We start from the raw sequence: 23,553 nt of genomic DNA on the forward strand, positions 1-23,553 counted from the left end.
TTTGTTATTTTGTTTTTTTAAAATGTAATTTGTAAGTAACTTATTTTTAAACAACTTAAATCTTATCACGTTTATGTTGCTTCTTGCAATTTCACACTCAAGGTTCAGGGTAATTACTGACCAACAGACTTAACAACTATAACCTAGATATTAATTACATATAAGACAAGGAAAATTAAACTACCTCATAAAAAAAGTTACTGTCATGATTACTTTTACCCTGAAGACTATGTCATTCAAATGAAAGTAAAAAGGGTAAATAAGATGATTTTCCCTCCCCACCCATCTTTTCTGGGGTTGTCTCTGACCAGAGTGGAAATAAGTTAATATTTTAATATAACACTGTGACACAGTCCAGCTTTCTTTTTCCTGTAAAACAAACCTCAGTGCAGTAGGATAATTTTAAACCACTTTATCATGCTAGAGACTAAACTTTAAAATTAAATATATTTTTGTGCTTCACCTGGAATAGAATATCTGTGAAAAGAGGATATTTTTTTAAAAAAGATTTATTTATTTATTTCTCTCCCCTTCTCCCCCCCACCCCGGTTGTCTGTTCTCTCTGTGTCTATTTGCTGTGTCTTCTTTGTCCACTTCTGTTGTTGTCAGCGGCACGGGAATCTGTGTTTCTTTTTGTTGCGTCATCTTGTTGTGTCAGTTCTCCGTGTGTGCCGCGCCATTCCTGGGCAGGCTGCACTTTCTTTTGCACTGGGTGGCTCTCCTTATGGGGCGCACTCCTGGCGCAAGGGGCTCCCCTACGCAGGGGACACCCCTGTGTGGCACGGCACTCCTTGCGCGCATCAGCACTGCGCATGGGCCAGCTCCACACAGGTCAAGGAGGCCCGGCCTTTGAACCGTGGACTTCCCATATGGTAGACAGATGCCCTAACCATTGGGCCAAGTCCGCCACCAGAAAAGAGGATTATAATTAGTGAACAAAAGGTTATCGAGGTTCACAGTCTAGTGGACACTAAGATATTAAACAAAAAAGGGTCTGGCAAAAATGAGAAAGATGTTTTCTCTGGTTAAAAACAAGTGAACACCAAGTCAGCCAGGACTTAAATATGAACTGATGCTATTTTCAATCAATAAATATCTACTGGGCATTTACAGGGCTAGATTTTGCAGGGAGAACAGGAATAGTCTCCTCTCTCTTCTTGCACTTTTGAATGTTTAGCACCACTTTAAAAACTGCCAAACTCATCTTCCTGCTTCTATTCTTTGCCCTCCTGTATCTCTTCACAAGGCAGCAGAGTGATCTTTAAAAAAGTAAATCAGACTTGAGTTTGTTGTTTGGCTTCCTCCAATGGCTACCATTACCCTTAAGAATAAGATCTAAACTTCTTTCCCTGGCTTTTGAGACCCTACATTATGTGGTCCTTTGCTATCTTTCTGACCTCATCTCATACATTTCTGCCCTTACTCACTGTAGTCTAACCATATTAATCTCCCTAACAACTGTATGAGGTTGATTCTTACAACAGGACCTTTACATTTACTGCTCCTTCTGTGTGGATGGCTCTTCTTTCAGACCTTCAATATGGCTCATTCCTTGTCAAAATTTGTATTCTTAGAGAGGCCTTCCCTGACCTTCTTATCAGAACAACTCTACTCCATCTCAGTCACTTTATTATACCTTTTCCCAGCTTAATTTCTCCATAGCATTTCCATTATCTGAAGTTAGAGTGTTTATATTTCTACTTGTTTAGTTTCCCCACTAAGATTGGTGAGGGTGGAGCTTTAGTCTGACTTGTTCACTGTGGTCCTCACTGCCTAGAGAAGTACCTGGCACATAAAAATAACTCAATAATTACTTGCTGAATGAATGAATGAAAAACTAGAAATATGAGAATGTTTCCCCTCCCTACCTTGGAAGGAGGGGGTTAGTTAGACAAAGGTATTTGTTTTTAAAAGGAGGGAACTGTAAAAAGAAATACTAGGCACAAAAGGACACAAATATAAAGCAAACAACCTCACTTTTGGCATGTTATCACACACAGAAGACAGTCTCAATTGCCTGATAAGAACACTTTCCCCCAGAGCCAGTGCTTCTGCCTTTGCAGCCTGGAGGGCAGATGCTCCTAAAGAAAGTACTTAACTGTAAATGCCCATTGGCAACGGAAAGTCAAAGTCTCCTTTACTATCAGTTCTTCAAAATATGTGTCCTGCTATCACTTAGTGCAAAACAGTACCTGGCACATAGGAAGCACCGTAAGTACTTGTTAAATAAACATTTAAAAATACATAGCTGTTATCAAGGGAGTTTAAAGAATCATAACTTGATGACTTTAATGGGAAATATTTTTTGTGTTTCTTGGATTTTGCATCGTCTGACCTATAGAAATTGTGGCATTTAGTGATAGAGTGATTCATCTCACGGTATGAATTGACAGTCTCGCTGTTTCAAGGGATTTGCACTTTGACCATACTGCCTGACTGAATATACATGAAGAAAGAACACAGTTTGGACATGAACATCACACTCTTGTAAGATTTAACCAAATTTCACAAGGCTATGGTGTGCTGTTAGAAAGACTAGGTCTTACACTAAGAAGTTTCTTCATAATAAACCCAAATGGAGCCATCAAATAAGAGGATGAAGAACTATAAGAGGTATAGAAGCATTATACCATGTAGAGTTCCAGGACAGACACCATATTCTCCAATCACTTCACCAAATTTGAAGGCTTCCAAAGAATACTTTGAGAAAGGAATCAATAAATCATCCTAGGATACCAACAAGGTTTTCAAAAACCATATGCTGGAATTCACTTTTAGCATTTCAAATATGATTGCTTCTATAAGTACAAAAAAGTATAAAGCAAATTATAAAGTATAAAAAAATATAAAGTACTCCAAAATACTTTCTTTAATTGTATTGCTAAGACTTTTTAAAACTTAATTATTAATAAAAGGAGTCCTTTAGTCTTAAAATCTAGATAAAGAATTAGTTTTTATAGTGTATCTTGCACATATCACATATCTACTGGGTCAGTTCTTCATTGAGAAGGAGATAAATTGCCAGATACTGAATAACTGGGTATAATTACAAAGGATATTTACTGAGTTCAACAGTTATATTATAAAAGCACTGCAATTACATTTTGGTTTCTTCAAGGGCTCAACATTAAGACAAGTGGGAATAAACACTTTAAAATTATCAATTAACCAATTCACCTATCCATAATACTTTACTCTGATTGTTGGTATCACTTGCTTCATACCCACATGCTAATATTTAATCCAGAAAAAGGAAAATAAGGATGTAATTTTCTTACAGTGCTGAATACTAGTTCAGCAGTTACCTCAACTAGTTGATAAAAGTATTCTAGCCTGCTTAGAACAAACAGCCTTAGAATGAAGAGGGGGATTTCACTGGGTTACCAAGGTTTTTTGAAAACATCTGTTAAGATGCTCTTTATTTACCAAGTTTTCCTACATAGAAAGTAACATATTTACCTACTGACATGAATATGTCATTCCCCATAAAAATTCTCATCGTAAATTAAGACATTGACTTATAGATTTACAAATTAGCCAGCTAACAAAACCTAGCTTCTTAAACTCCTAAACTGAATAATTAGAACATAAGCCAGCGTTTAAAAAAAAGAGCAGAGGTCCAACAATGCTCAAAATCTCAAAACTTAAGCAACCCGACTAGACATTTAAAACACAAATAACCAAAAACAACAACAAACCCCCACAAAAAACAAAAACAACCAAACATATACACACATATACACACATATACATAGGCATGTAAATATGCCCACCTGGGGACCACCATAAATGAACAGCACAGTGGGGTATTTCTTTCCAGGCTGTAGATCATGAGGTCTGTACAGCATCCCATACAATGTAAATCCGGTAGTACTTTCAAAAGAGAAAATTTCTGGAGGGGTGTAGTCAGGAAGAGGACCTATGAGTAAGTAACATACACAGTCTGTAAAAGGAATTCTTTTTTTTTTTTTTTTTTAAGATTTCTTTCTTTCTTTCTTTTTCTTTCCTTCCCCCCCACCCCGGTTGTCTGTTCTCTGTGTCTATTTGCTGCATTATCTTTGTCCGCTTCTGTTGTCAACGGTACGGGAATCTATGTTTCTTTTTGTTGTGTCATCTTGTTGTATCAGCTCTCCGTGTGTGCGGCACCATTCCTGGGCAGGCTGCACTTTCGCCCTGGGCGGCTCTCCTTACGCCTGGGGCTCCTCTATGCGGGGGACACCCCTGCGTGGCAGGGCACTCCTTGCGCGCATTAGCACTGCGCATGGGCCAGCTCCACACGGGTCAAGGAGGCCCGGGGTTTGAACCACGGACCTCCCATGTGGTAGATGGACGCCCTAACCACTGGGCCAAGTCAACCGCCTGTAAAAGGAATTCTTATGAGAGTTCTAAAATCTGAGAGCAAGGAAGAAGATACTAAACCCACAAATAATTGCCATCTCTCTTTCAAGTAATAGGCTATAAATTAAGCAAGAACATTCATCTTAAACAACAACAAAAAAATCAAGTGAACAAATCAAATTATCTACTTCAGAAGCAGAGACACAACATTCTGAGGAATCCTTGGAGTCTAGGAGGTATTTACACCCAGGACTGTACAAATACATTGTGCTTGGTCCACTGTTGTTGGTTAAGTCATATACCTGATAAGAAACTCAGCATTTAACTTAGTCAATGTAACTTGCTTATAGCAGATACTCAATAAATATCTGTAAAAGTACAGTGATCATTAGAGAATGGGCCTAACCAGAATGCAGAAAAAAAAAGAGATACAATCAACCTCTGGTTCACCAAAGCTATATAGACCTCTCCTAAGTGTCTGTGCATAGTGGATATTGTTATGGTCTAAGCAGAGACCATCATATTACAAATTTTGCAATACAGATTATAAAATTTATATCAAAGTTAAATTTCTTGAACTTGATAACTGTACTTGTTATGTATCAACTTGTTACATAAATAAATATCCTTTTTATTAGGAAATATATATTGAAGTATTAAATGTTTGAAGAGGATGATGTATAGAACCTACCCACAAATGTTTAGAAAATGGATGGATGGATGGATAGATGAAGAGAATGAGATGGCAAATGTGGCAAAATGTTAAAAGTTGGTAGATCTTTGTATTTGGGGAGGAGGTATGTTGGCATTGTCTGTATAGGTTTTGTACTATTTTTGTAACTATCCTGTAAGTTTGAAATTAATTCAAACGAAAGGCTGAAAAAAGAAAAGAAAAAGAAAAGAAGCTATTCACAGCATTCCTCACTTCTATAAAGAACAAGTGCTCTCTCTACCTTTTATTAAGATGACCACTGCAGACTGGTTTAATAGTTTAGGAAAACTACCTGTTGGTTATTCTCTAAAGCCACAGCTTCCCTGCTCACAGAGTTTTACGAGGTCAGTATACATCGGCTTCAAGCTTATATGTTTATTGGGAAATCATCCAAATATATGAATAACATAAAATTTCCTAGCTGATATCATAACGATTTTAATCTTATTTTCAAAATTATCTTCCAGATCTGCTCCTGCCTGAAGTTGGGAGTAATTCATCTTATTTGGTATTTGACAGATGGGAGGGGTAAGACTAACCAGGAGCCCAGGAGTTCAGGGACAGACAATGGTCAGTGATGATAGATGGGAAGATTATGTCCAAGAAATGTGAACATATGATAAAGGCAGAGTGCACTAATATAGTAAGCCTATTTAAGGTAAGGCTCAGGGAAAATGTATACCTGCTGAATCCAAAATGGTGGCCCAGAATTCCTTGGTTTTACAAGTTGGGTCATCTTCAGGACTTGACAGTTTGTAAAGGGACACACAGTGTGGATTCTTCTGATTACTGTACTTACTTATAAAGAAGTCACAGTGCTAGAAAAAAGAGAAACAGTTAAATTTTTTACCCCAGGGGGGGAAAAAAAGATTATCCATTGTTACATCTGCATTAATGCTATGGCAGCAACATGGTTAAGAGTTTGTCCATTTGTGTATATACTGAAGTTAAGGCTAAGTTTGTAAATGTTTTCCTAAGAGGATTAGACTTTCTTCAGGACAATTACACCAATTTTCACATTATTCAAAAGGAGTATTACATGAGCAGAGAGTTTTTTATAGAACAGGAAACCCTTTACAAAAAGGGACTTAATACCCGGCTAATGCAGCAAGAGTGGGAATAGCCACGGTCAGTCAGCCTTGTCACCTCTCCAGGATTTACATAACTGACCACGTACAGGTGATGCTCTAAAGGGGAGTCTTTGGTGCCTTCAAAATATACCAGCTTTCTGACTTCATCAACCTGGATCTGCCAAAATAAAAACAAAATATCAATGCCAGTATGGCCTTGGCAAGGCCAGTAATTCAACAAACAAGTAATATCTAAAATGTGGTTCTCAGGTTCCAATTTATTCTGAATCATTTGATTCAGACTTGTTCCTTTGATTTGTGCCTCTGTTTAAATTTTGCCACCAATGCTAACAAATCCAAGTTGGTTTTTTATGACTTAAAGCTAAGAATAGATCCTGTCCAGAAGAAAACTGAGACACCTGATCTGCCCAAAGTGATGTACAGATTCAGCACAATCCCGATTAAATTCCAAAAGCCTCTTTGCAGAAATGGACAAAGCTACAGTAATCAAACAGTGTGGTCCTGTCAGGCATAGCGACCAATGAACTGAATTGAGAGTTCAGAAAGAAACCCTCACATCTATGGCCAGTTGATTTTGACCAAAGCACTTCCAACTCCACTGAAGAGAACAGAACAGTATCTTCAACAAATGGTTCTAGGAAAACTGGATATTCACATGCAAAAGAATGAAAGTGAACCCTTACCTCACACTATACACAAAAATCTACTCAAAATGGACCAAAGACCTAAATATAAGAACTCAAACTATAAAACTGCAAGAAGAAAACATAGGAGAACATTTTTAATACCTGTTAGGCAATGGTTTCTTAGACTTTGCAGCAAAAGCAGGAGCAACAAAAGAAAAAATAGATAAATGGAACTTCATCAAAAGTAAAAACTTTTGTACATTAAAGGACTTTATCAAGAAAGTAAAAAGACCTACAGGATGGAAGAAAATCTTTAGAAACCACATATCTGAAAAGGGTTTAAGAATGCCCAAAGCTCAATAACAAAAACTCAATAAAGAAATGGGCAAAAGACTTGAATAGACACTCCTCCAAGACATACAAATGACCATTAACACACAAAATATGCTCAACATTATTAGCCATCAGGGAAATGCAAATCAAAATCACAATGAGATACCATTTCATACCCATTAAAATGGCTACTCTTAAAAAAATGGAAAATAACAAGTGGGGGCAAGGATGTAGAGAGATAGGGACCCTTATGCATTGTTGGAGCAAATGTAAAATGTTGCAGCCACTGTGAAAAACTGTTTGGTAGCTCCTTAGAAAGTTTAGAATTATCATATGGCCCAGCAATCCAACTTCTAGGTTTATACCCAAAAGAAGTGAAAGCAGGGACCCTAACAGATATTTACACATTGATGACCATAGTCGCCTCATACATAATTGCCAAAAGATGGAAGCAACTCAAGTGTCCATCAAAAGATGAATGAATAAATAAAATGTGGTATATTCATATAATGGAACAGTATTTGGCTACAAAAACGAATGCAGTACTGTGACTGATTCATGCTACAACATGGATGAACCCTGAAGACACCATACTGAGTGAAATAAGCCAACCAGGAAGGGAGAAATTTTTGTATGATCTCACTTAATCTGAAATAAGTAGAATAAGCAAATTTTATAAAGTCAGAAACTAGAACACAGGGTACCAAGAGACTGGTGGGGCTGGGGAATGGGGAGTTAATGCTTAATTGGTACAGAGTTACAGTTTTGGGGTGATGGAAAAGTTCTGGTAATGGACACAATATTGTGAATGTAATTAACACCATTTAATTGTATAGATGAAAGAAGATCAAATGGGAAATTTTAGGTCGTATATATGTTACCAGAATCAAAAGTAAACAAAACAAAACAAAACAAAACAAAAACATGAACAACCCATGGAACCGTACAATATAGAGAGAGAACCCTAATGTAAACTACGGGCTATAGTTAAAAATACTATAATAATATTGTTTCATCAGTTCTAACAAAGGTACCACATTCTTGCAAAATGTTAATAATAGGGAACATTTTGTGTGTGAATGTGCATATGTGTGTGTGTGGGGGGGAGTATATGAGAAATCTGAACCTCCTCTCTGCATGCATGATTTCTCTGTAAACCTATAACTGCTCTTTTTTTTTTTTTTTTTTTTTTTAAGATACTTAAGTTGTATGCTGTTGGCAGAGTTTTCTATCTGGTCAGAATGTGTATTTTTCCTAAAATATAATAATTATTTCATTAAAATAACAGCATTTTACAGAGAAAACAACACCCTACAGTGAAGATCAGAGCAAGCCATTAACGTATATGTGAAATAATCTAATTTTAGCATCTTGTGTATTTCTCAGTCCAGCATTACCTTAGGCAGTATACTTTTTTGGTCATTTGTACAAATTTCCAAAAGTATTTTATCTGTTGGGTTGAAGAATATTTGGAATGAATCACAGTGTCAATACTGATAAAATTTATAAATAAATATGGATAAAATCTTTCAAGTCTTCATTCAGAATTCAAAGAACTACAAGTAAACTCACCACTGAATTCACTTAATATTCTCCCCAAATTATAGTAAGATTCTAAATAAATGGTTTTCTTTTATTGTTCTTTTAAGTCTTCTACAACTTACCCAAGCATTGTTTAATAAAGTTCAAAATAATATTTTATACACCAAAGAAAGCATAGATATATTTTTAAAAGCAGCTATTTTTGAGTATTAAACTTTTCCCCAAGAGGCTTCTTTCCATCATCAAACATTTTTTGGCATGAATGAATACAGAAATAAAATAAGTCGAGATTTATAGGCCCCCATATGACACATACAAAAGGGGACAGAAATGACAGGAAATGCAAAACAAACGTTCATGAAGTTTCCCAGGTATGTGTTAATCTCTTGTAAAATATTAGGATGATTCTGTACTTGACTGAGCAGCTGGAAAGTGGGCCTTCTAAAACTGAAGAAATACAGTCAATTCTCTATCCCCATCTTTTCTTTCCTTCATGCAACTACTTTACTCAATGAAAGTATCAAAATTACCTAGAAGGTTTGTTGAACCCAGACTTCAGGGCTCCTGCACAATCCCAGAGTTTCTCACTTAGAAAGTCTAGGGTGGTCCCAAAATTTGCATCTCTCACACATTTCTGGAGATGCTGATGCTTTGTGGCTGGTTCAGGAAGCATACTTTGAAAACCATTCCTCAACAATAAGGGGCATATGGGCTTAAAAGTCTCAATACTTTACCTAATTACTGTTATTAGAAATCCTTTACACTCTGGTTTATTGGACTTACCCCACTCAGCTAACATGGAGTTGAAGAAGGTCAACCACCACACCAGGGAGCCAAGAGTGCCTACAACTGAAAGCAGGAGGATTGCATCCAGCATCCATGTGGAATCTAAGCCCCCTCTTGATATAGACGTGGAGTGGACACAACCATTCCAAGGTCCACAGGATGGAGGAATAAAGTATAGATTAGAGTGGACTTACTGATATTCTATTCATGAACTATTGTGATTAGTAATCAAAGAAAATGTGGCATTGGTGTGGAGAAAGTGGCCATGGTGGCTGCTGAGGGTAGGGAATGGGAGGAAGAGATGAGATGTGGGGGCGTTTTCGGGACTTGGAGTTGTCCTGGGTGGTGCTGCAGGGACAGTTACCGGACATTGTAGGTCCTCCTATGGCCCACTGGGTAGACTGTGGGAGAGTGTGGGCTATGATGTGGACCACTGACCATGAGATGCAGCAGTGCTCAGAGATGTATTCACCAAATGCAATGAATGTTGTTATGGGGGGAGGAGTGGGATGAGGGGAGTGGGGGATATATGGGAACCTCATATTTTTTTAATGTAATATTAAAAAAAAATAAATAAAGACCAAAAAAAAAGAAATCTTTGGGTAGGAACAGGGTCACTGGCAGAAGCAGAGAAGGAAAAAGGTGACAACAACAAAAAAGAGGGCAAAGAGAGAGGGGAAATATAAGAAGGAAAGAGAGATACAAACATATCACGTAAAATGAAGAAAATCGATGCATGTGATGACAATTAGTAGAGGCATTTAAGTTGCCCAAGTAAGGTTCAGCTTTGCATAAATACAATTTGGGAGGTTGCTTGAGTATTATCTAATGGCTCTTATCCTACCTACAATCATTACACAGCATGAAATTTACATTAGTGTAGTTTTCTGTTACCTAAAGCTATAATTCTACACTAGGAGTTTTCTCAGTTAATAAAAATATCTAAGGTGACTAAACAGAAAAAAAATATTTGGATATATAACCAAAAGATCATGTGAGACCTTCAGTGAAAATTAGACTTTAAAGGTCACTTAATGATATTCTAAAGATTTACCACCAACAAATAAACCTGGGGCCCAGATCTGATTTCTTCTTTCTCTGTAACCACCCTAGGGACAAGTGACCTCTCTAGTAGCCAGTACACATAACCCTTCAATAAACTCCAAAACAAACTGAGGAAATCTCATTTAGACTATCATTTTAGTGTATCCCAGGAGCATAAATCAACTTAACTGTATGTGTCACACATATCACGGATGGAGTTCTTAGAGATCTCATTAAACTAACCATATAACTGAAAGTTAAAATAAATGCAAGGTACCATGAAAGGGAAAAGCAAGTAAATTAGAATTCATTGACTTGCCACAGTAAGGCTACAAGCTGAGAGTGAAACAGCAGCTGGATTTCTCTTTTCTTCCTTATCAATCTAAGTTCTGTGTAAATGCCCATCACTCTTTGTAGGGGCTGGCTGAAATTTAAGAGTTGTGAAATAAGTAGATAAATGTAAGATGATCACTATTATTAGGAGAAGTAAATATAATTTCTAATATAGAAATGAGACCAATAGTCTAAAAGAGATTTAAAAATAATTTTCAAACTATATCCTAACACACAATTTCTGCCAGAATCTGAAAGCATGTACCAGCCTTTTCCTTATCGGGTAGCAACAATATATTTGAAAATAGTGACCATCAGGAACCAGAATATATACAATACCAGTCAGATTTATAATTTAAATTAAGATTCTTCCTTTCCAACAACTTGAGTTACTTTAGGCCCTAACTTAATATTTTCAAAATACTGTGGTCATATTAAGTTGCGTAACAGATTTTTAGTACTGAATACACACAGCAGATATTGACCAAACAGCAGAATGAAAAGAACATACATTAGATCCATGCCGGCCAAGAACTTCCCATTCACCACTGGTAATTGCTACTTCCTCTTTGACGGGGCACTTGAAATCGCCTAAAGATAAATACAGTCATAATTCAGTATTTTATACCAGACTTAGCAAATGAAACAATGAAGAATAGTATTCTATACTATTTTTTCCAAAAAAACCTTCATTAAAAAATCCAAATGATGTTTGTGGTGATGAAAATTGGAACTAGATAGATGTAGTAGTTGTACAACATTGTGAATGTACTAAATGCCACTAAGCTGCTCACTTTTTTTTTTTTTTTTTTGAGGTACTGGGGACTGGAGACTGAACCTGGGACTTGGTATGTGGGAAGCCAATACTCAACTACTGAACCACACTGGCTCCCCTGAGTTGTTTTTTTCATTTGTTTTGATGATGTTTGTTTTTGTTGTTTTAGGAATCACCAGGAACTGAACCTGGGACCTTCCATGTGGGAAGCAGACACTCAACCGCTTGAGCCACATCCACTCCCAGAGTTGTCCACTTTAAAATGGCTAATTTTGTTATACGAATTTCATCTCAATTTTAAAAAATTATATTTTTAAAAATCCAAGTTATGAGAGTCTTCACAATACTCTGGAATGATAGAAGGACCCATGTAGATAATGTGAAAATAGCAAAATAGATTCCTATAGAAAAACTAGAAAAAAATCAAAAGCCCTGCATTCCTAAACTTGAACCAAAGAAATCTAATAACCTGAATGATCTATTTCTTTCAGAAATGCAACAAACTGTTGTCAAAGTCACAGTAGAAAGATTGTAATTCAATTGCTTTTCATTTGCAAACATAAAACAAAACAAACCAACCCTGAGTAAGTTTTTGCCATAGTAAATACCAACATGCCGCATTTATGTTTATGAAATTCTGCCTTACAGATGAGCCTCTCTCAGCGGCCTAAAGAAGAGTTTATAAAATGAAAATCATTTCTTACTCCTAGTCGTTGATATTTATGGCCATGGGGAGTGACAGTTGAAAACAAGGTGATATGGTTTAGGGTCTTAAGTAGGGGCCCATACAAGTTGAAAAAAAAAATCAACTTAATTTTTCTTAGATACAAAAACTCAACTTAGTATTTACAGTCAGAAAATATTTATTTAACATATATAACAAATACTGATTGTTTCACATTATAGTCACTTAGGGGAGAAGCAAGAAGGGAGGAAGAAAATGAAACAGTTATCAAGGTAGAGGAGAAAGACAGAGCAAGAAAAACTAAGACAAATGGAGGAAGAAGGAAAGAAGAGGTTGACAAACTGAGGGGCTCAGAATTAGATACTGATAGAGAACAGAGGCTTGGTGTTCTGAGATGAATGCTAACTGAGGCAATAGCTCTTCTTATGCTCTTCAAATGGGGCATAAAATTTTAAATTATCTTTTTATTCCTGTTCTAAAATGTTGCTTTAGTTCACTACCCAGCTCTTTGATCAGTCTTCATCATTAAACTTTCTTGAATTCCCTAAGAGCATTTCTGAGCAACAGAAGAGTTGGTAAGGACAACTTTACACTGAAGGCCAAGTTAAGGATCTCGAGGAAGACATTCCCAATTTTGGATATACAATGTCTTGTCTGTCTTACAAAATTAAGCTAAGAGAAAAAAGCGGAGTCATAAACAAAATTCACTCTGCTTATTCCCAAGATGTAGCTCACATTTTCCAAAATGGAATGATATTTAAAAGGCCACGTTTAGTATGTTCAAGTAAAATAGCAGTTAAGGATGTAACATAATGAATGATCAAGTGCCAAAATGAACTCTATATTATTAAAGTAGAATACTATCACTCCAGTTTTTTTAAAAATGTGTGAGGAGTAAAAATGCAATTGCACTATTCCACTTTTTCTAGGTTTATGCAACTATTCTGTATTACATTACCTGGTTTACCCAGAGGTAAACCACCACTTTTTAAAGAGAAATTTAACTTCAGCTGACAAAACACTTAACTTCACTTTGGGCAACATAATTCTATCAATCTAAAGAGATGTAACCATAAACTGACTTCAATGAAAATGCAGATCATGTAAAAAATATTAGTATATAAATAAATCTAATAATTGCATAACATTTAAAAAAATAGCTTTCTTAATATAAAAATAGTATTGGCTCACTTTAAACAAATTAAAAATTATACCAAGGCAAAAATGGAAAGTAAAAACATTAATTCTACTATCCAGAGATTATCCGCTATTAATAGTTCATTACATATCCATCAAAAACTTTGTCCTATGTTTTTACACATGCATGTATTCATGTTAGTTCAACTTTCTGAGATCAATGAAGCACATACTGATGATACTTAAGTATACAAAAGAAACATTACATTACTCTGTCCCTCCCACTTTCTGCTCCCAATATTTTTTTCCTATTTAAATAAAAAATGACTTCTTACTTGGGGCAGGCAGTCCTCCACTGGAACGTTTATATTTGCTCTCCTTTAAAATGGATGTGATTTTATATAAATGACGGAAACCTGTTTTGCATTCAGAGGCAAAAATAAACTCAATCTCATCTTCATGACTTTGGGGAAAAACATGAAAGATGTCATGGATCTGCAAAATGAATAGCTTAATTTACTATATACATTAATGAATATACTACATAAAAAAGTCAATTAAGCTAGAGAAAGTAGCATTACTTGATAAACATATTTGAAGGGGAAGCGGACTTGGCCCAATGGATAGGGCGTTTGCCTACCACATGGGATGTCTGTGGTTCAAACCCCGGGCCTCCCTGACCTGTGTGGAGCTGGCCCATGCGCAATGCTGACGCATGCAAGGAGTGCCCTGCCACTCAGGGGTGTCCCCCATGTAGGGGAGCCCCACACACAAGGAATGCGCCCTGTAAGGAGAACCGCCCAGCATGAAAGAAAGTGCAGCCTGCCCAAGAATGGTGTCGCACACATGGACAGCTGACACAACAAGATGACGCAACAAAAAGAAGCACAGATTCCTGGTGCCACTGATAAGGATAGAAGCAATCACAGAAGAACACACAGCGAATGGACACAGAGAGCAGACAACTGGCAGGGGTAAAGGGGAGAGAAATAAATTTTTAAAAATAATAAAATAAACCCTTAAAAAAAAACATATTTGAAGTATAAATAATAGTGCAAAGGGTGTAGACCATATTTGCAATTATAGATTTTGTCTGGACCTTTTGGATTTATCTTAATTTAGCCAAATATTTGATCCATTTAGGAATGTTTTCAAATTGAGAAAAAAATATTTATATCCAAAAGTTTTTTCTTACACACTATCTCTGTAATCCTCTGAAATATGGCACAAAGCTTCTTTAATAATATAAATTTTTTATAGAAATGATGAGGACATTTTTAAAAAAATTTTCTTTTTCAAAAAGAAACATTCTAACAGTTGAGGGAAAAACAGACTGTCCATTGAATCACATGAAGCCTACATGTAGCCAGTGAATGAGCTGGCTTTATTTATTTTATACCTTTAGTTTTTTTCCTAGTAAACTGGAAAAATACAAATGGTATATTTTGATATAGATGGCCAACTTAAAAGTCTTTTCTCTATTCAGGACTCCTGAAGTTCTCTCAGAAGCACTGATGAGGTTGGCAATGAGGCTGTGTATTTAACACCTGATATGTCTAGGAACAGCAAATATGCACCTTGGGAGAGGCCATTTTAATGGCATGTGCTTTCTATCTATAAACCATTTCATTCTAGAACCTTCAGTCAGACTTGAAATAATCAAACTAAGGAAATAATATTCATGGTTCCTTTGAACTGAAAAAAAAATTTAATTTTCATAGTATGCTATGAAAGTTAATTTGCTTTATTATTCTGAGAAAATACTTAACAAAGTATAGGAAAAAATGCATACATTTATCCAGATATCTGTTGTTTCTTCATAAACAATGAGTGGTGTCACAGAGTCAGGAACTGACTCGATTAGTCTCTGTCTTTCCATGGCATCATCTTCCACCGGGATAAATAATTCAGGTGAGATCAACACTATCTGTAGGCGAGTTTGGGAGCGATCTAGTAGGATGGACCAAGCACTATTTAAACGAATAAAAGAGAAGTACCAGAAATAAAGCAAGTTCTTAGAAAATGAAAAATATTCCCTTACCATTTATAAATAGTTAATTAAAAATACTCTGTATTCATTATTATTTTTTAAGGAAGTACGGGGTATTGAACCCGGGACCTCATACATGCGAAGCAGGTACTCAACCACTGAGCTACACCCACTCCTGCATTTATTTTCAAAAGGTAAACTTAAATAGTTTTTAAAAAATGTTTTTCTTTAAATTTCCAAAACCACGGGTGGCCTTTAAAATAGTTTATTCCCTCTAGTATCAATAAACGCTAGTCAAGCCCTTGTTGGTAAGACTACAAAATGGTGCAGCTACTGCGGAAACAGTAGATATTCCTCAAAAAGTTGAACATAGAACTACTGTATCACCAGGACAGGTACTTTATGACTTCACTTATATCAAATAACTAGAATATGAAAACTCAGAGGCAAGAAGTAGATAACAGGTTACCAGGAGTAATAAAAAAGTTTTAATAATGGACACAGGTGATGGCAGAAACAACACTGTGAATGTATTTAACACCACTGAATTATATACTTGAAAGTGGCTAAAATGGGAAATTTTAGGTTGTACAGATATAATTTATTTATTTATAAATGAATAAATGAATGAATGCCAATGAACAAATGCCAGATTCATGGAAGTCGTGTTATCTGTATTTAGACACAGAAATTATGCACAATCATCTTCACAACAGGCTTTATAAATTTCTGCTTAAATTATACAATAAAAATCAAAACATTTAAATATGAGCCTTAAAGTCATAAAATTTAACTACAAATAACAATGTGTAAGCATGACTGTCTAAAGTAAGAGACAGAATGCACCTGTGCTTATAGCATTACAAATTACAAGTCTACTTAGTTCATCTGCAGAAATAACTATACTGCAGGATTACATGTGAAAACAGCTCCAACTCTAAGGTAAATCTAACAGCATAGACATTTCTAAAATTCTAGAATCCAAATTAATTGTAAAGTAGTGACAATTTAACATACGCACTATTTTCCCTCTGGAGTCCATCCAGCTCTGGCAATATATTCAACTCCTTCAAACAGAATCTCAAAAGGTTGAATTAGTTCCTTGTCTATGACATCAATAATCTATTAAAAGAAGAAAAAAATAAAGTTATAGAAATCTTAGATAATTGGCTCACTAATCTACTTAAACCATTATCTAATACTATGATAGAATTTTAGACTTAGGTATCAAAAATTATACTCAAGGTACAGCAAAACCTGCAGTTAAACTGCACGTTACCTATATTGAACCCCTTTATGCCTAAGAGAACTCTTAATAATTACTGGTAAAATTCAGTTTTCCTCACTTTTGATCTATTCTAGGGTTTAAGAAAAATAATAATTCCCAGCTCCCTACATATATTTGTGTAAGTATATGCATAAAATCTATCTGTGTAATTTATTAAGGAAATGGCCCTGGCTAAGCAAATATTTTTCCTTTAAAAGTCTAGCAGAGAAGACTACTTTTAAACTAACCTTGTGTACATGCCATTCATAATTAGCATTTGACTGCCCCAAATGGAAAGCAGCAGTACAAAAGAAATTTGAGATATTTAATCCACCATAGACATCAATCCAATATAGAAGGTAACTAACCAGTCAATAACCACAATACCATTTTTTTTTTTTTTAACATTCATCTAGAGAATTAACAAAGGTAAAGACTAACTATTGGAAAGGAGTGCTAAATATACTTATCCCCCCCATATTCCTATCTTGGGAACAAGCAGAGTTTTGAAAATAGAAAATTAGGTCAACCTGAAATCGTGATTCACAGATGTCTCAGCAAGTTCAGTGAATCCAAAAAGTAAAAAGGTATATTTAATATCTCTACCAGTCTAACTTACTAGACTAGTGAAATGACACAGTCAACTCAATATTTTATACTTACCCTTCCTTCAGCATCAATCATTATTTCTGACATCTTAAAAGTGACTTTTGGATTTGCTGTGCCTTTAGAAAGAGACAAAAATGAACAGTGATGCATTTCAATGCATTCAATATTACTCAAACTTTTTTTGTTGTTGTTAGAAAACACCTTTACTATTTAAATGATCTCAGGAAATGAATATTTTCATTCCTAAGCAGGAAACTAGAGAAGCTGCATTTTATCATACTCATTAATTTTGCCAAAACAATCATCTTTACACTTCAGTTAAGTCAGGAATATTGTACCTAGTCAGGGCTTTATTGCAAAAGAGTCTCAGAGCACCATCTCAAATTCATACTTTTTAATAAGGGTATCAAAAAAAAAAAAAAGGCTAAAAAATATCAAGAGTCAGTATGAAATAAAGGAGAGAAATTTTCTATCTTATACAACTGAAATACTGTGAACAGCAAAATGGAGAAAAATTACTAATGAATTAAGAATGCAATCCCTTAGAGCTTTTATTTACTTCTTATTCACTCTTTCAAGTAACCAATTTTGTGCACATCCCCACCTTCGAAAATAACGAAAAAGTCTGTAATTCAAAATCTATTACAGTGACACTTAATGAACCCATCTTTACTAAGGGTATGAATGACCAATATGGATTGCATCTTTGGGTGACTGCAGAGAGAATCTTGTCTGGAAAGTGGAAATGAGTGCATATAAATGCCAATAGATTACAGTACCTGTTTTAGGATAACGGAATGAATCTGCCCTCCTCGTCTCCAACATAGGGGATGTTACGTGAATAATTTCCACCTCGGATTCATCATTTTCTTCATACAGAATTCTAATAATTTTGCCACCACTGGGAGCTTAAAAGGAATTTAGATGTTGAAAATTTAGAATTAATCTTGAATTAACCATAATTAACCACTCCCTCTAGTACTAGATTGCCCATAGTGAAAAATAATTTATGTAAAAATGTTGCCTCTTATGTATGAAGATATTACTAGTCTTTGCAGTGTCAAGATATATTACTCCTGGGAAGTGGACTTGGCCCAATGGATAGGGCATCTGCTTACCACATGGGAGGTCCACGGTTCAAACCCCGGGCCTCCTTGACCCGTGTGGAACTGGCCCACATGCAGTGCTGATGTGCACAAGGAGTGCCATGCCACGTAGGGGTGTGCCCCGCATAGGGAAGCCCCACGTACAAGGAGTGCCACCCAGTGCAAAAGAAAGTGCAGCCTGCCCAAGAATGGTGCCACACACAGGGACAGCTGACATAACAAGATGACGCAAAGAAAAGAAACACAGATTCCCAGTGCCACTGATAAGGATAGAAGCAGTCATAGAAGAACACACAGTGAATGGACACAGAGAGCAGACAACTGGGGGGAAAGGGAAGAGAAGGAAAAAAAAAGATATATTATTCCTAAACCACTTTTACTAATTAAAGGTTATTTTTGGAGGGCAAAAACTGAAGTTACTATATATATATATATATTTAAGACAGGAAAAACACTTTTGAAGGACTTAGGTCTTTGCATACCTTAAAATGAGTATATTCTTTGTTGAAAAAGTAATTATTTAATTACATTTACAATATTTCCTATAAAAAACAAACGCTGTTTAAATAGTCTAGTTGTTTTGAATGGTTTCTCTAGTCATGTCAAAATCATGTTCTAACAAATACATTCATGGCAAAATGTTTTGTAACTTAAAACACAGTATTACACATTATTAAAATGTATCACACAGAAGGATATATTAATGAGATTTGCATTCAGTTTTTTTTAGCATTTTTCTTCTCTCCCCACCCCCACAGTTGTCTGTTCTCTGTGTCTATTTGCTGTATGTTCTTCTTTGTCCGCTTCTGTTGTTGTCAGTGGCATTGGAATCTGTGTTTCTTTTTGTTGCGTCACCTTGTTATGTCAGCTCTCTGTGTGTGCGGCGCCATTCCTGGGCAGGCTGAACTTTCTTTCACGTTGGGTGGCTCTCCTTATGGGGCGCACTCCTTGCGCGTGGGGCTCCCCTATGCGGGGACACCCCTGCATGGCATATATTCAAAATAACTACTAGCAGAATCAATCTTCATCACTTTAAAATCTATTATCCAATATACAGAATCTGTGCACTTAACCAAATGGTAGTTGAACTTCCTAATATGTTTAAATGACCTATGATATATTACTTTGAATGCCCTTACTTGATTCAGCTTCTGGACACCACCAATAGCCAGAGTATCTATCAAATTCTTCTTGAAGAACAAATGTAGCAACTCCAGCTGATCTGGGATCCTCTTCCATGTTGGCTAGCTCTAGACAAATATAAAAGGCAACATTATCACAGGAAGCTAACTTGCATAGGTACAAAGCAAAAATCAGTTCATTTAGAGAGGCAGCTGCAGTATAGTGGCAGACTCTGGAACTAGACAGAGTTCAAATCTAGTTCCATCATTTAGCAATTTGCACCACTGCCATATTCTACATGTAAATGGGGTAAGAGCCTACCTTGTAAGGTTGTTACAAGGACTAAATGATTTAATTCATATAAAGCATTTAGAACATGCTCTATAACAGTTAATTGTTATTTTCTTGTTTAGTTAGGATCATAAGAAAAAGAACACATGTAAAGGCTCATAGTGACTTAACTCTCCTACACAGGGAAGTATATCTTTAGACATAGAATGGATTTTACAGATCATGTAATTCAACCATGTCTCTCTCCCCTTCCTTCCCTTCAACCAGAGCAGCTCAGCTTTTATCTGTTCTACATTTAGGTTTACAGTTAATAATTTGAAGGGAATTTTTGTTTAAAAGAAAGAAAAAAATCACAAAGTCATAATTATAGATGCTTTTGTGACATTGGGAAATGTTTACAATAGACTTAAGTTTACAAAAAAGCAAAATACTAAATGATACATATATTGTGATTACATTTATAAAAATGTAATCCATACTTACATACATACATATATAAATTTTAAGTATTGGTATTTAAACCAAAATGTTTTTAGTGCTTATCTCCAAGTAGTGGGATAATGGGCAAATCCTTTTTTCAGTTGCTGTTTAATTAACAAATCTTACATGTACTGTTACATTCTTGAAAAATGCATATACTTGTACATCACACCTCTTTAAAGTCATGAACATTTCCAACTCCCCAGAATTACTGTTTTCTCATGCTTCTTCCTAGTCAATGCCCATGCTTGCCCCAAAAGCAATCATTGATCTGATTCTTATTACCATAGGTTAGTTTTGCAGTCTAGAAATCCAACCATATATATTTTGTCTGGCCTCTTTTTGAGATCCATCAACGCTGTTACATTTATCAGTAATTTGCTCCTGTTTACTGCAGAACAGTATTCCATTATATGAATATACAACAGTTTTTTAATCTATTTTCCTATTCGTGGATAATATGTGGGCTGCTTCCAGTTTGGGGCTATTAGCAATAGTTTCTATAAACATTGTGGACATATGTTTTCATTTCTCTTAAATAAATACTTAGGAGTCAAATGGCTGGATAGTATGGTAAGTGTATGTTTAACTTTATAAGAAAATGCCAACAGTTTTCTATAGTGGCTGTGTTATTTATAGCCCTACCAGCAATGTATGAAAGTTCCTCTCCAACCTGTGGTATTCTCAATTTTTTTCATTTTAGCCAGTCTTAGTGGGTGAATAGTAACATCTCAAAGTGATTTTAATTTCATAGGCAAGTTTCAATTTATTACTTTTGCTTATCTGTATTTTCTATATTGTCTGAAATAAATGTTATATGAACCAATAATCCCTCAAAATTTTGAGTTCAGAAATGCTTAGAATCGATAACTGTGAGGACTTTACACATTGTACATCCATCACATATTATGTAACAACTTTAGCAGGGTAATCAAATACCCTGTAATCAAATATACCAATATTCCTGCAGCAAACTTATGAATAGGCACATCAAGTAATATTAAGATTATAAATATCTTGAGGTCAGTTCAGGTCAGGATTTGCTACCAGTTGAGTTTTAGAACTAAATTAATGAAAAAAAAAAAAACATACCTCATTTTCAGAGCTTTTTGAATTTTTGAATTCAAAGACCAGAGCTCAGTTTTCTTGTATTTTTCAACTACTCCAAAGTTTTACCTCCCTTAATGTCTTATATTTTCATCACTTTTACTTATAAGGATAGGTCCCATTCATTGATATTTCCTTTAACTAATTACAGATCTCAATTCTTAGCTATATATCAAATGAATAAATGGTACCATCCTGTCTTCCCAATAAGGTATGTCATTTGAGGGCAGAGGTTGGTATTCTATTTCATTAAAATTCTTCCATCACATTAGAAGGAGAATAAACACATACATATGATGACTAAATCCATTTAAAAGGAGACTTTCACTTGGAAAACTATTGTGACTAGGTAGAAAAAGGTGATCATGTTCATTCCCTATCTACCTTCCTACCTGAAAACTTACATAGCACTTACTCACTTTCAGGCACTATCCTAAATAAACACTTCACAAATATTAACTCATTCAAATCCTCATTAACTATTCTAGGATGACAGTACTATTATTAACCTTTTTACAGACATGGAAACTGAGAGACAGGTTAAATAACTCTCCTAAGGACACAGAGCTAATAAATGTCAGAGCTGGAACTCAAACCCAGATAATCTGGTTCTAGACTGTATTCTTAAAACATTAATCTTGACTAATAACAGCCACATACCTACATGCACAATAAATTAAATTTTCCCTACGTCACCCACTCTTCTCTATCCCATGCTCTAGTTTTAGGCCATATTACCTGGATCACTGTAACAAACTTTGGTGTCCCAGTCTCCTGTTTTGTGCCTCTCAAATATACCTTCTACAAAGTATCCAAAATGATTTATCTGCAATACAATTCTGACCATACCATTCAACTGCTAAAAACTTTTCAATGGACCCCTACATCATGAGTAAGACTCTTACTCGTTTATATGAAATACAGGCTATTCTTGCCCTGGTCCTTCTTATCTGCTACTCTTATCTTCTGCTACTTGATTCACTCTCCATTCTTTAGGAATCCCAGATTGCTTAGAATTCCTCACAGGCGGCAGTGTCTCTTGCATCTAGATCCTGCTCATGCAGCTCCCTTGTTTGGCATGTACTAGCTAATATCTAACCATTAATTAAGAACAGTTTAGGGAAACGGACTTTGGCCCAGTGGTTAGGGCGTCCGTCTACCATATGGGAGGTCCGCGGTTCAAACCCCGGGCCTCCTTGACCTGTGTGGAGCTGGCCCACGTGCAGTGCTGATGCGCGCAAGGAGTGCCGTGCCACGCAAGGGTGTCCCCCGCGTGGGGGAGCCCCACGCGCAAGGAGTGCGCCCGTGAGGAGGAAAGCCGCCCAGCGTGAAAAGAAAGAGCAGCCTGCCCAGAAATGGCGCCGCCCACACTTCCCGTGCCGCTGACGACAACAGAAGCGGACAAAGAAACAAGACGCAGCAAATAGACACCAAGAACAGACAACCAGGGGAGGGGGGGGAATTAAATAAATAAATAAATCTTAAAAAAAAAAAAGAACAGTTTAGATGTCATCTATTCTGGGCAGCCTTGCACTGTCCCCCATTGGTGCTCTCATAACACCCTTGTTTCTTATTCTGTTTTTCTGTTTTATTGTTGTTTATTTAATTTCCTTGAGGACCATGACTATGTCTTTTACAATTCTATATCCTTAGTACCTGTCACACTGCGTGACACATATGAATTTAATATAATTTTTGTCGATTTACTGAAAAGGTAGAACACATTTCTTGACTCCTAATTCAATGCTCTTTCTAATGCCAATGTAAACTATTCAGGTAAAGGCTTTTATACTGATAATCCTCTTGAAAGGTTTTGCTGTTAATATACTATTGTATACTAAAATAACTGAGGAAGATACCTGGTAAATTAGCTTTATGAACATTAGATTAAGCAAAACTTGGGCAGACATATTTTCACTGACCATCTTTCATCACAGAGCTTAGTTTTTTTCCCCTACGTATTCAAAGAAAAAGCAATACACTATTCCTCTTCTTTCACTTGTATGCAAGCTTTAGAAGGAAAACAGCCACATCTTTTCCGTGCTTGGAGTAGTGCTTAGCCATTTCAATAAAAGAGAATTAAGTATTTCTATACTATACACAGTTCTATAAAATGTAAATTTTGTCTTTCCTAGTATGACAAAATATCTAAGTAGGCTTTCCAAAAAGGAGAGACAAA

General features: G+C 35.9%; 1 protein-coding gene across 6 annotated transcripts in view; it reads right to left on the minus strand.

Annotated features, from left to right (window-relative positions):
* The window catches only part of DPP8 (dipeptidyl peptidase 8), a 66,877-nt gene that overhangs the window by 16,180 nt on the left and 27,144 nt on the right, over nt 1-23,553 (minus strand). For all 6 annotated transcript variants that reach the window (XM_071214244.1, XM_071214245.1, XM_023587270.2 and 3 more), the window contains 10 exons: nt 19,514-19,624; nt 18,048-18,176; nt 17,323-17,384; nt 16,414-16,514; nt 15,195-15,372; nt 13,738-13,897; nt 11,317-11,396; nt 6,146-6,298; nt 5,733-5,868; nt 3,774-3,919 (listed from right to left, as the gene is read on the minus strand). In XM_071214244.1, the coding sequence (XP_071070345.1) occupies nt 3,774-3,919; nt 5,733-5,868; nt 6,146-6,298; nt 11,317-11,396; nt 13,738-13,897; nt 15,195-15,372; nt 16,414-16,514; nt 17,323-17,384; nt 18,048-18,176; nt 19,514-19,624 (1,256 nt within the window). The remainder of the gene's footprint in view (nt 1-3,773; nt 3,920-5,732; nt 5,869-6,145; nt 6,299-11,316; nt 11,397-13,737; nt 13,898-15,194; nt 15,373-16,413; nt 16,515-17,322; nt 17,385-18,047; nt 18,177-19,513; nt 19,625-23,553) is intronic.

The sequence above is a fragment of the Dasypus novemcinctus genome, chromosome 3 (assembly GCF_030445035.2).
Source record: "Dasypus novemcinctus isolate mDasNov1 chromosome 3, mDasNov1.1.hap2, whole genome shotgun sequence".
Classification (NCBI taxonomy): domain Eukaryota; kingdom Metazoa; phylum Chordata; class Mammalia; order Cingulata; family Dasypodidae; genus Dasypus; species Dasypus novemcinctus.